Here is a 14186-nt window from a genome sequence, read left to right as displayed (position 1 = left end):
GAGAGGATATGAGGAGGAATAAAATAGGCTAGGCTAGAATTGGTGTAAGCATACAGTACTTTGCACATATCTATAGTGGTAATGGAGCAGGGAGAGGGGAATCACAGTTGGGAAAAGGAGGAGGGAATGGGAAGCACCAGAGAGATATTATGTGATGATCAAAAAATCAATTGCTTGGAATCAAATTACTTTGCCTGGTGTCTGACGGCTGGGTGTGTCTGCACCCGTGCCACTCCCTCTGCTGGCACTCCTCTCCCACATGTCCCACACCCCTGTCCCACCCTCCGTGTTCCACCCTCACCATTCCCAACATCCTTTCTTTGTGCCACATTTACAAACTCGCTCTCTGCTCCACGTTGACAAATACAGTACTGTGCAAAAGTCTGTGGCACCCTAGCTATATACAGTGCCTATAAAAAGTATTCACCCCCTTTGGAAGTTTTCCAGTTTTATTGTTTTACAACATTGAGTCACAGTGAATTTAAATTGGCTTTTTTGACACTGATCAACAGAAAAAGACTATTCATGTCAAAGTGAAAACAGATCCCTACAAAGTGAACCAAATTAATTACAAATATAAAACACAAAATAATTGATTGCATAAGTATATGACACACTAAATCATCACTGGTGCAGCCAATTGGTTTTAGAAGTAACATAATTAGTTAAACGGAGATCACTGTGTGAAGTTAAGGTGTTTTAATTGATTGTAGTAAAAATACACCTGTATCTGGAAGGTCCAACTACTGGTGAATCAGTATCCTGGCAAAAACTACACCTTGAAAATAAAAGAACACTCCAAGCAATTCTGTGAAAAGGTTATTGAAAAGCATGAGTAAGGAGATGGATATAAAAAAAACTTCCAAGACACTGCATATCCCTTGGAGTACAGTTAAGTCAATCATCAAGAGATGGAAAGAATATGGCACAGCTGTAAATCAGCCTAGAGCAGGTTGTCCTCAAAAACAAAGTGACCTTGCAAGAAGGGGATTAGTGAGAGAGGCCATCAAGAGACCTATGACAAGTCTGGAAGAGTTACAAGCTTCAGTGACTGAGATGGGAGAAACTGTGCATACAACAACTGTTGCCCGGGTGCTTAACCAGTTGCAGCTTTATGGGAGAGTGGCAAAGAGAAAGCTACTGTTGCAAAATCTCAAATGAGATCTCAGCTGGAGTTTGCCAGAAGGCATGTGGGAGATTCTGATATCAGCTGGAAGAAAGTTCTATGGTCTGATGAAGCCAAATTTGAGCTTTTTGGCCATTAGGCTAAACACTGCACATCATCAAAACCACACCAAGAAGCATGCTGGTGGCTGCATCATGCTGTGGGGAGGGTCACTGCAGCAAGCCGTGGCAGCATGTGAAGGTAGAGGGTAAAATTAATGCAACAAAATGCAGGGAAATCCTGGAGGAAAACCTGATGCAGTCTGTGAGAACTGCGACCTGGGAGAAGATTTGTTTTCCAGCAAGATAATGACCACAAACATAAAGCCAAAGCCAAAGAGGAGTGGCTTAAAACAACAAACTTAATGTTCTGGGGTGGCCAAGTCAGAGTCCAGACCTCAATCCAATTGAGAATTTGTAGCTGGACTTGAAAAGGGTTCTTCACTCACGATCCCCATGCAATCTGACAGAGCTTGAACAATTTTGTAAAAAAAAGAATGTGGAAAAAATGCAGTGTCCAGATGTGCAAAGTTGTGGAAAAATGCAGTGTCCAGATATGCAAAGCTGATAGAGACTTATCCACATAGACTCAAGGCTATCCACATAGACTGTAATTGTAGTTGCATCCACTTAATACTGACTTGAAGGGGGTGAATACTTATGCAAACAATTATCTTGTGTTTTATATTTGTATCCAGGGATAGTAATGGAGACAAGCTCCCACTATCTGTTGTATGCTCCCAAAGGCATGCACCTGAAATAGCCTCTGACAACCAAGTCTGGCTCCTGGCCTTCACATAAGGCTTAGCTACTAGGCCCGGTTGAACCATTTCTACTGATAGGCGAAGGGGTAAATGCAGGTTACTGGTTCACTTCTGGCAGATGGGGCTTGTTAGCCGTGGTTGGCAGCTCACCTGGGAGAAGGAAGTTTCTGATCTCAAACCTCTGCTGCCTTGGAGCTATACTCACTCATGGGAAAGGCTTTAGGAGTAAACCCTGAGGCAAAAATCCGAAGTTGGAGTCCCTAAGGCGGTCCTACATTAAGTTCAATGCTGACTGGCAACTCCTGTGACATTTCTGGTATCAAACTGTCTCTGCCATTCCTTTGGCTTCATCAGATGCATGGAGTGGGCGGGCAACAGCTTGCTCTCCATATCGTACTGCCTAGGCTTGAGTATCTAGACAGCTAGGATGCAATATCCATGATCAACTCTGACCAACAGAGGCCATCACATTTGTAATTAATTTAGATCACTGTAGAGATTTGTTTTCACTTTGACACGGAAGAGTCTTTTTCAGTTGATCAGTGTCAAAAAAAGGCAAATTAAATCCACTGTGATTCAATGTTGTAAAACAATAAAATTTGAAAACTTCCTGGGGGGATGCTTTTTATAGGCACTGTATAGCTGTTTGATTAATGCTGGGGACTTGGTTTCCACGTTGTATCTCCCTCTGACAAAATGATTATTAAAACATTGATGGTCGAAACTTAACGGCCTTTTCTTCAGAGGAAATTAAAGTTTGTTTTCCAGGTGAAAGTCTGTAAAACAATGTGTTGCAATATAGCCATTGATTAGCCCAAAAATACTGAACAGGTATGGGTTATGGAAAAAAATAACCTTTTAAGAGTGCAGAAGTGGTCTGTTGTGCGAGAATGTGTACATTGTAGTGCACATTTCAATTCTAATATTTGATATTTCATGCTACTTTTTCTTCTCTCTGCTGATTGGATTCATTCCACAATTTGTCTAATTCCTAGGTTACAGTCTATGTAATTTGACACAGAAATGATGGAAATGCCTCATCACTGGGGAGTTGTCTCCTTCCATTTCAGGTGCACTGTGGGTATGCATTGTATTGAATCCTCACTGCAAACCAGATGAGAAAATCTCCTGGCTCCGACAGCTGAAGAAGTGGAGTGACATGGATGTCTGTCCTCTTGAAGATGGAAACTATGGCAACGAGTTACCCAACATCACCAATGCCCTTCCCCAGAGCTCCAATCAGAATCCAGGTAAGTGCTATATTATAAAGGGACCTACAGATGTTAGGAAAAGGTTTGTTTGAACTTTTCGAAGCGATGAATTTATTTCTCAGGAGAATGTCAATTCACATTAAATATGACAGTGGATGCCTGGAAGCAACTATAAGACTATTAGTGGAAGAGGACCTAGGTAACACAGGATGGAAAACTGCAACTTTGTTCTTAACTCTGGATTAAAATTTAAATATCTGTTCTACACATCGCTGTTTAGAGCTCTTCCTAGACTTTGCCTTGCTTTGGTTTCTAAGGCATTTTCATTTGATGGGTTTATTTATTTCAGAGATCTTTTAGGGAGCAGGTCCCTAGGGCTGGTGTAGAGCAAGGAATATATGATAGTTAGATTTGGAATTCTTGTTATCATATTGGGTATTCGGTTTGGATTTTAATGCAGAAATTAGGTATCAACACATACACTGTTGGGAATAGCTCAAGAAGTTACTCCCAATTTTAACAGCCTTGTAACCTTATTCACATTTTATGTCTTACCAATAGAAAAATGTAACTCATTACTATTTCAGAAAATTGGTTACCTCAGTCAGAGGAAATGAGATGTTATATAAAAAAATCCCCAGTTACATCTCTGATTTATGTTGCATGTCCTTTAAAATATCTCTACACTGAAATAATGGCTAGGGGGAGATGGTGGCAAATTCACAGAAAAATTAATTTACTGTTGAAGTAGTATTTGTGCACTGTCTGTTATGTTTTCATAAAATCCTCAAGGTGAAAAATTTGAATACATTTTCACTAACAAATATAATCAATAAAGCTCAAGGGGAAAGTCTGAGTGACCTTTAGAATTTTTTAACAGCTACGATGAATTTTGATTATTATCATCTTTCAATTAGCCTGTTATCTTTGTATTTTCCCTACTTTATCTATTCTCAGTTAGACAGTATTTGCATTGGAAGAAATATTGAGATCATGAGAGAAGAATCTCAATTTTCTTCAATAAAAATAAAGAGAGAATTGTCATCTGTATATATACTAAATATTTTATGATAAATATATGCAAACTGCATATTTTAAAGTTGAGCCAAGTGAACTGTCCCTTGTTTTGTCATTGTAAATTATTGCTGGTGAAAATTTAAGTGACAGTTCAGTGGAAAATATGTAAACTGAACATCTTAACAGTAAATGAGCCACATAAAGAGCTCAGCTGCTGACAAGTGGTGAGAAAAGAGATGAGATCCAAAAGAATTTCAACAGTGATTAGGAACATAGTTGAATTACATAGAATTTTACAGCACAGGATCAGAGCGTTCCATCCAATGCTTCTGTCCTGGTCTGATCCTAACATTCAAATGTTAATACCACCAGACTCAGGGTAGCTGAGAAATCAGGTGGTAGAACCACACATGCTGATGCTGAGAATGTGGACTCGCCAGGAAGAGATGCAATGATTGTAAGTAGTATAAAGTTGCAAGACTATAAACCATATAACAATTACAACATGGAAACAGGCCATCTCGGCCCTTCTAGTCCGTGCTGAAAGCATCAGTGGAGTTAACTAATCAGAGAAGATGTTGCCTGCTTTGTGGTCTACATCTTTAATCTAAATTATCATGCGGCTATAATTAAATAAATAAGTTAATTTTCAAATAGATTATTCTGTAATTGGTTATATGCTATATGTAACGTGGTAATGTGGCCTGAATTAATTTACACATCTTTTACTTTAAATAGTTTATTAATCTATGGAACTGGTTGCCATGGAGAGCAGTGGAGGCCAAGTCATTGGCTGTATTTAAGGCAGAGATTGATAGGTTCTTGACTGGTAAAAGGGTTACAGGTTACAGGGAGAATGGGGTTCAGTTTTAAAAAATCAGGCATGATTGTATAGCAGAGCAGACTTGATCAGCAGAATAGCCTAATTCTGTTCCTATATTTTATGGTTTTATTTCAGAGGTACGAAACTATCTCATTTCACTCTTGCGATGTTACCCCAAAAATTAGAGATCAAAGTTTAATGAGTGCATTTAAAATAACTTCTTGTTAGATGAAGCATAATGCAAAGGTATTCATAAGTCCTAAAATTTAATCACAGCAGATTTATCAATATGTAAATCAATGACTGTTAGATGAATCAATAATCTTGAAATATAGAAGAAGGTGGGAACAGAATCCATCAGCAATATCAGCCCAGTATAGGAGATGCAAGACATGGGAAGGATATTACTAGCAGTGTTAAATTATACACAAGGCATGGCTACACAGGGGTGAGGTCATCCATGGACTGCTTGAAACTCATTGATATTTCTGCTATGAGCATCAGGAAATTTTCACTTAACTAATTTACATCTGGCAGGAAATAGACTTTGTCAGGGAAAATTGTTCCAAGAAGTCGTAGCAAGTTCTTTGCACTGTGTTTTTCAAGGGTCCGTGTGAAAATACCATCTTGTGTATTATTACTAAAATAGATTCTTGTGAAGGTTGATATTTCCACTGGTTTGAAACAAGTCATTCTTTCCATGAACTTAGATGATTCCATATTGTAACCATAGGTTTCTATCTTTATTGAGATACATTGCGGAATCGGCCCTACCAGCGCTTTGAGCTGCTCCCAGCAATCCCCCAATATTACTGCTAGCCCAATCATGGGACGATTTACAATGACCAATTAACCTATCAACTGGTACACCTTTGGACTATGGGACCCAGAGGAAACCCATGTGGTCACGAGGAGACAGTGCAAACTCCTTACAGGCAGCAGCGGGAAATGAACCCTGGGTCGCCGGTACTGTAGGGTGTTGTGCTAACCACTGTGCTACCTATATCTGGATAGGTTCCAGTAAGGTCAATTCTGTTTATCCTGCCCAAATTTAATTCTAATTGCATTTTAATTCTAATTCCAATTCCATTGCATTGGTGTATAGAACCTTGGAAATTGGCATATCAGAAGTTCAATCATGCCTGTGTCACCAAAAAAAAAAAGACACACAAAATCAGTGCTAAAAAGGTTAACACACACAGAATGCTGGAGGACCTCAGCATCTATGGAGAGGCATAAAGGGCCGATGTTTTGGGCCGAGAGCCTAAATCAGGTGTCGAAGGAAGGGGGAAGAAGCCAGAATAAGAAATTGGGGGGAGGGGAAGGAATGCAAGCTAGGTGATAGATGAAGCCAGGTGAGGGGCAGGTAGGGGTACTGGGCAAAGAGGATGAGGTAAGAAGCTGGGAGGTGATAGGTGGAAAAAGTAAAGGGCTGAAGACGAAGGAATCTGATAGGAGAGGAGGAAAAAAAAGGCTAATATCGAGGCAGATCCTACTCTCTAGCTCTTTATCCAGACCAGTTTTAGCTTTCAGTTCTCAAATGATCAATGTGTTTTCTAAACATGTTAACAATTTCTGCCTCCACTATCACTTCATCCCAGCTGCCCATGGAAATCTTCAGCTTCATGGGAGATGCTTTTAAATATATTTGGCTGCAGAGCTGCTCCCTCACAGCCCCACTGTTTGAGGTTAATCCTGACCTCTGCTGCCATGTGGGTGGAATTTGCACAACCTCCCTGCGGCCATGTGTCAATTCCCCAGGTCTTCCAGCTTCTTCTCATATCCTGACCAAGTGGGGTTGTACTTTAATTGCCACTATAAGATGCCCCTGTTGGGTAAATGACTGAGCTTTTCTGGAATGAGGGGAATATTGGCTACAGGAGAAATTAGTGGGATTGTGACGTCAAACAGAATTGAGTTGATGAACAGTAGTGGCTGCTAACCATGAAAACATGTTCTGCTATTGAAATACTGTCCACACTGTCTTCCTCCTTTAGGAGAGTGTCTTTCAAGATGATGTTCACTGCTTATTTTATAGCTCAAAAGCAGTAAGTTACTTTGCTGCAATTGTAGAACACTGGCATCAGCATACGTGAAGAGTAGTGGGAGCTGCTATTGATCTTATAGGGGCAACTTTCTGTTGACCACCTTCACCTCAACACACAGATATACTCATAAATTTCTCAATATTATTCATTCCCGCAACTTTTTGGTCAATTTAAAGACTAACTAATTAATGTAAAATATTTTATCACTATTTTCTTCAGTTTTTTTTTGGAAGGAGATGTGTTTCTTTCTTGGGTATGGACCAGGCAAAGTTATTCCCCATGTCTTGGATGTGCAGGAGGTTGCATCAGATGTCCTTCCATGTGGTAAACACCCCTAAAACAGAATACTTCAGATAGTTAGTGATTAAAAAAGCTAACAGATTAGATTTATTTGTTACGTGTACATCAAAACATGACGAAATGCAGCAGTTGCTTCAACAGTCAACAAAGTCTGAGGCTGTCTAGAGACACTAACAGAGCATGCTCACAACCTACCAACCCTAGCCCATATGTCTTTGGCATATGGGTGGAAACCAGAACACCGGGAGGAAACCCACAGCGTGAGTGTACAAATTCCTTACAGGCAGCAGTGGGAATTGAACCCTGAACTTCTGATCAATGGTGCTGTACTGTACTGTGCCATGGGAGGTTGGGAGTTTGCAGCGGCAGGGTGCAGTCACGTTATAGGCGAGCTATGTTAAGTTCTCTTCCTTGAAAGATATTAATGAGCTGGTTAGATTTCTAGGACAGTCAAATAATTTCTGTGATAATTTTATCTATTATTCTTATATTAACAGATCTATTTAATTAATTATTTACAATCTGCATGGGATTTGAACTCTCAATCTTTAATGCATCAGGACTACAGTCACTGCACTAGCAGATTGATGATATAAAGAGCTAATTTAGGGTGTGTTTTAAGTAGATTTATTAACGATGTTATCTATTTTTGAAAAAGCTGTCGTGTTCACCAGTTTCAATTTCTAGCTGACACAAGGGACTGGCATTATCTGTTGCTTTCAGTTTAGTATTCATATACATAAATATTGGTTTACCACAGCATGGGAAATGCAGTGTACAATAAAAATTATTGAACTTGAATGTTCTTTTGAATTAATTACACAAAACCAAGGAATTATACTGATCGTTTAATGAATATTATATGTGCTAACGTAGGCTGTAGGAGGTATTCCATCATAGTTACAAATGCTTCTAAGATGCACCATGAATTTCTTTTAAGAGTTCATGCTGTGAAAGTGTGAATTCTAATTTTGGGATTTATAGAACATCATAAATGAACTACAGAATTGTACTTTTCAAAGAGGTTCTGTTTGAGAGAGGCACAGTACACCCAGTAAAGATTAAAACTCTTGCAGGAATTCCATTTGATACTAATATATGGCTGATAAAATAATACCTTCAGCAAATCAAAAAAAGGAAGATACCTGATTAATTTATCTGATGTTCTGGTACCCCTTTGTTTCTAAAAGATATTGCAGAGAATATCCAGTAAACAGAGGGAAAGAAGTAAGGTCTGTTAGATTAATCCATCTGTTCTCATATTATCAGTCAGTCAGTAATAGACAATAGACAATAGACAGTAGGTGCAGGAGTAGGCCATTCGGCCCTTCTAGCCAGTGCCGCCATTCACTGTGATCATGGCTGATCATATACAATCAGTACCCCGTTCCTGCCCTCTCCCCATATCCCTTGACCCCGCTATTAGTATGTGCTAATCTGTCAAAACTGGTCTCCGATTAAGTATGCAGGGTAATCTTTTTTGGATGGATTTCAGCACCAAACGTTAACATGAGAATACATAACTTATCTCATCTTGATAATCTAGTTTATCCATGCCCTATACCATCTCTTGTTTAGCTTTGTCTCAACACATCTAGCAACTGATATGCCAGTTATACTGTTGTCTGCCTTTGTCCTTAAGTTCTCCTTAGAACAGTTACTCTCATTCAGGCTGCTCCTTCTGGTTTCAACTCTGCTCCATTGATGCTTGAATGAATACGGCAGACAGCTGGTTTGATCCTGCACCACCAGATCCATAGACAAAGCACATTGGCCACATAAACCAGTGTGATACACCACATACTGACCCTTGAATGGCTTTGATTCAGTGGACTAAAGAAAGAAAAAAGCAACAGAAACAGAGGGCTGGATGGTCTAATACTTGGGGCTTCCTTATTGCTGAAGATTGTTGTTAATACCTCTCACCCGTTTCCACCACCTTTGCCTTCTACTTAGGGTCACGAACCAGCCTGTTGTTTTCCTCTTCTTTGGATGAATGGATCCAAAATCATTGGCAAATGCAGAATTCTTTCGAGGCTTAAATGGCAAGATGTATTGATAATGTTTCCCTCGGCTGGGGTGTGCTTGAACACAGATCAGAATACGGTCTCCAAAAAGGAGGCCAAACGGTGAGGACACAGAGGAGATTTCTTTTTACCCCACCAAATGGGGTGCAGTGAATTTTTGGAATTATATACCCAGAATGGCAGTGAAAGTTCAATCACTGAACATATTCAAGAGAGACATTTGATGTCTTTCCTGTGGTCTGAGAACTCTTGCTTCTATAACTCTATTCACAGTCAACTGCTGACAAAACAACTTCTCATCATGGCCTCCTTGTTAACTAATATTGTGAGTAGTTTTCTCCTCTGTGTTGTCTCCCTGTCCTATAAATCAACCACTACCACCCAAGTAGGAAAACTCTGATTTTAAACGTCCGCTGCCTTGCGGCCATACCCACCCATAGGAAAGGCTTCAGGAGTAAACCCTGAGGAAGAAATCCAGAGTCAGGGTCCCTAAGGCAGTTTGATGTTGTCTACAACTTCACTCTGGCATCCTCTGCGACGACTCTGGTGCCAATTTGTATCGGCGCTTACCCTTCCCTTGGACTACATCAGTGACGTGGAGAGGGGGAACCCGCTGCACGGGCAACAGCTGGTTCTTCACATCTTCCTGCCCAGGCTTGTGCCCTGGAGAGGACATAGTCCAGCAGAGGCACAAACCCATCATCCCCTGGGATCGATGGCACCCTACTACCACCCAACTGATACTTCACCCCAACATCCATGAAGCCTATGGGTACTTCTCCACCTCTGTTCCCTCTAAAAGTTCATTAAGATGGTACAGCCAAGTTCCTTACCATATGTTGTGGAAAACTCACTTTGAATCTTTGCAGGCTGCAAGGTGCCAACTCTGCCTCAAAATCTCCCTTTAAAAAAGAAAAGGATTAGCTTTATTTCTCACACATTCATTGAGACATCGAAAGTGGAGTGCATCCTTTGCGTCAAATCAAATCAGGGAGGATCGTGCTGGGCAACGTACAAGTGTTGCTATGCTTCCAGCCCACAACACACTAACCGTAACCATATGTCTTTGGAGTGTGGGATACAGGACACCCAGAGGAAACCCACGCGGTCACAGGGAGAATGTACAAGCTCCTCACAGTCAGCTGTGGGAATCAAATCCTGATTGGTGATCACTGCCGCGATAAAGCAATTGCGCTAATCGCTACACTGCCGTGCTGTCCTTCACTGGTCTGCAGTCTGTCTTTAAATTGTTGGAGTGCTGGACGAACTGAAATTCCCTTCAGGTGAGAAATGAGTAGATTGATGCGTTCTTCTCAGTAACTGCCATGAGCTCCATTCCCTTGGCGCATCCCTGTCCTTGGCAGCTAACTGAAATTGAACCAGAGTGTTCACAGCCTTAGTCCCGGAAGATTTTAAAACCACACGTCTGTGCCATTATAAACACAGTCTGCTTCTGCTCTGAATTATTTCCCGATGATTTGTAATCTATTCTAGCCCCCAAATCCCTGGCAATTTAATCCCCTTAAATCTAGGTTCTTTATCATTCCTAAATTAAATCATTTTACTATTGATGACTATATTTTTAACTATCAGCTCTCCTCAATCAAAGAGAGCACTAGAAATTCTCAGCAGCTCGGGCTGCGTGGGAAGAGAAGCAGAGTTGATGTTGAAGACCTGAACTGAGAAGGACAGAATGGAAGCTGAGTAAGCTGGAAGAAAGGTCAGGAAGGTGGTTGGGGAACAGAGTATTGTTTTCTCCTTTCTCTCTAGCAATGGAGAGCACGTAGCTGGCATGTCTTCCTGCTCTACATTTCACATTCTTTGTCTCTCTGCCTTTGTGTGTGCTCCGACTCACTGACCACTCCCGTTAGCTCGTGTTCTGGTGAAGCCCAGCAGCAAACAAAACAAAGAATACAACTAAATACTTCATTAATTACACATTTTCTGGCAAAATTTATGGTAAACGATCACCGCAAACAGTGGAGAGGCAAGGCTAAGTCGAGGGTCATAAGCGTTCAGGTGTGAGGTGAGCTGGAGGCAAAATGTGGCAGCAGGGTCTGGGCACAGATCATAACAATGCAATAGGGACCCATGTCTCAGAGCAAGAAATGACCCGATGTTTGGATAATTTAAATGCTGGGCCAGATGGATTGAAAAGGAGGGTGACGGGAACAGAGGCAAGGATCAGGCCAGTTCTGCTTACTGCTCATCCCTTTGATGATCTAAGGCCTGCTTTTGGCCGCTCTGGGCGTCATGTCTGTGGGCTCCGCGACATTTACTCGACTCTGCGCTGGGCTGAGACTGAGCTGTGGCCTGCTCTGGGCTTTGTGTACGTGGACTCACTTTCCTTCTGAATATTATTTGCTTGCTTTTAGGGTTTGCGTGATTTTTTTTTCTCTTTCTCTCTGCACGTTTGGTGTTTGACAGTTTTTTTAAATGCTTTTTTTTTGGGTTTCTTTGCTTTGTGGCTGCCTGTAAGGAGATGAATCTCAAGGTTGTATAACGTACACATACTTCGATAATAAATGTACTTTGAAGTTTTGAATTTTGTTTTACAGCTTTTACCCCATTCACCCCTGTTTTACGCTATTAGAGATATCCTGCCACACTGCATTCTCTTTTCCCTTCTTCCCAAGCCTCAGGAAGTGTCTTCAACCTGAAATGTTAACTGTTTCTCTTCCCAAGGTGCGCCACAACCTGCTGACCATTTCCAGCATTTTGTCTGTTTTATTTTGAATTTCATTTTCAACTACTTTTGGTTTTCTGCCTTTCACAATATTTGCCCTCGTGTCTCCCTCCATCTCCTTTCTGTCCACTAAAATAGTATTATTATCTGGCTTTTTGACTAGGTGACAAGTTTTGTTTGATTTAGTTCCTGTGAGATACATTTTACTAAACTTGTTATGTAAATTCATTGTTGTCAATATTGGTGTTGCTAGCCAAAAAATTTTAATCTCACTACTTTCAACACTTACCACTGGAAATGCTGATATTAAACCAATGGGAAAAATGGTACAGCTAACTATGTTTAGAATTAACTTGATAAATTCCAGTGCAGAGGTACAAAAATGACTAAGGCTGAAGAATAAATTAATTATCCATCTGCTTCTGTGATTATTTTGTAATTTGAAGGAGAAGATAACTATTTTGAGTATTATCACGAATATAGCTTGCTTAAAACTTCCAACTAATTAAAAGTTGTACTTCCTGGCAAGGGCATTCTTTCCTTGATTGCAAAGCCCACCTTAGAAGTGACACAATTTCATTTGAGTACAGTACAGCAGCCAGAAGAACAGAGTTAAAGTTGTAGTTTAATAATCTCTTATCAGTCTAGGATTAACATCCATCATGTGCACAAGGGTGAAATGGAAATCACCACAAGGTACCACTCTTTGGAATGGATGAATGAGAAATATGAATATGTGGAGTTGGCACTTCATCTTCTCCTCCCATTGAAGAATTATGGGAAGTTTGATCAACGAGATGCATGTTCTATTCTAATTGGGAGAGAAATTTCTTTCTGCTTTAAGTACCTACTAGCCAAGTTAAAATCTGCCACAGCAAATTTTGTATCATAAATCTTTAGTGTGTATAAATAGACAGAATCATTACATAGTGTGCAATGCTGAAATGATTTTTCCTTTCATGTTTCCATACCAGAAATTACCATTCCTTTTAAAGAACATTTGTTAACAACCCCCTGAGTTGAAATTTTGAAATACAGGTTCCCTATCCACAGGAACAATATTATAATATGCTGAACTAATTTTAAATGGGAACAGATATTCAGAAGTAATTGAGTCCCATTTGTCACTGATAAAATCTGTTGCTTAAAACTTATCAGTTTTGGAAATGGTTATGGAAAAAGTTAAGTACTGGAGGGAATGGAATAAGTACCTACCAGCTAAAATGCTTCCCTGTTGAGTAAACCAGTCTCCTTGAAATTCACTATCATATAACCTGCATGGATCTAACTTGTTGCATCCAGCTCCGCAGTTTCCCACAACAGTATTGCAGTGCTTTCGGTATATGATGCTTTTTACTTAACAACATTTACCATTGACTCATTTGGCACACAAGCTTCTGTGCTCATGTTAATATGATTGATGTTTGCATTTCCAATACGCATTCCTGTCTTTAATTGTCCTAAAGCATGGCTGCTTTCTAAATATGGTAAATATTTGTCTGCTGTTCCAAACTTATCTCGTGCATACCTTTAACATACAATGTGAGCTGCTATTGTTTAGGGTTTAGGATTGTATGTCCATGTGTTGAGCTGATAATCAATCATTCTGGTGCTCTTGAAGTGAGCAGAAGTCGGATGCTGGGCTTTTATTCTGCATTTACTGTGTAGTGAAAAAGGGAAATAGCGAGAAACCGTGGAGCAATATGTGCCCTTATTGTCAGTTGTAGAGCAGAATTTGTTCTGGTTTGTGACAAGTAGCCTTCCTGATTATTTGACTGGGCAGTTTGCAAGAGAGGCATCTGTCTGTGTGCATCTCTTTCTCCTTCTCTAATCTAATATTTCATATAGACATGGATAATTATACAAAGTTTTGAGAGATTTTTCATTTCCTGCATCAGTTTTTCTTGTGGCCTATCTGAATTAAATTGCCAAGCCAGGATGTTATTCACCTGTATGTGCCAAACAAAAAAGGATAAAAATAGTTAATCTTAGTTCACGTTAGACCCTACAGCTGGAGAGAGAAAATAAAGGGTTTCCAGACGATGAGTGGAACACAGATTTGAATCAGATCCCAATGATGAAAGAACACAGGGCTAATCAATAATGACATCCAGTCCCCTTGACTCTACAGCAATTTTGTTTTCCA

At 40.1% G+C, this 14186-nt stretch overlaps 1 protein-coding gene across 3 annotated transcripts in view; it reads left to right on the top strand.

Moving 5' to 3' along the window:
• zswim5 (zinc finger, SWIM-type containing 5) overlaps positions 1-14186 on the top strand; it is a 239091-nt gene that overhangs the window by 197656 nt on the left and 27249 nt on the right. For all 3 annotated transcript variants that reach the window (XM_073062899.1, XM_073062898.1, XM_073062897.1), the window contains one exon: positions 2999-3178. In XM_073062899.1, coding sequence (XP_072919000.1) covers positions 2999-3178 — 180 coding nt within the window. The remainder of the gene's footprint in view (positions 1-2998; positions 3179-14186) is intronic.

The sequence above is a fragment of the Hemitrygon akajei genome, chromosome 12 (genome assembly GCF_048418815.1).
Source record: "Hemitrygon akajei chromosome 12, sHemAka1.3, whole genome shotgun sequence".
Taxonomy (NCBI): Eukaryota; Metazoa; Chordata; class Chondrichthyes; order Myliobatiformes; family Dasyatidae; genus Hemitrygon; species Hemitrygon akajei.
This window is presented reverse-complemented; position numbering and strand designations above follow the sequence as displayed.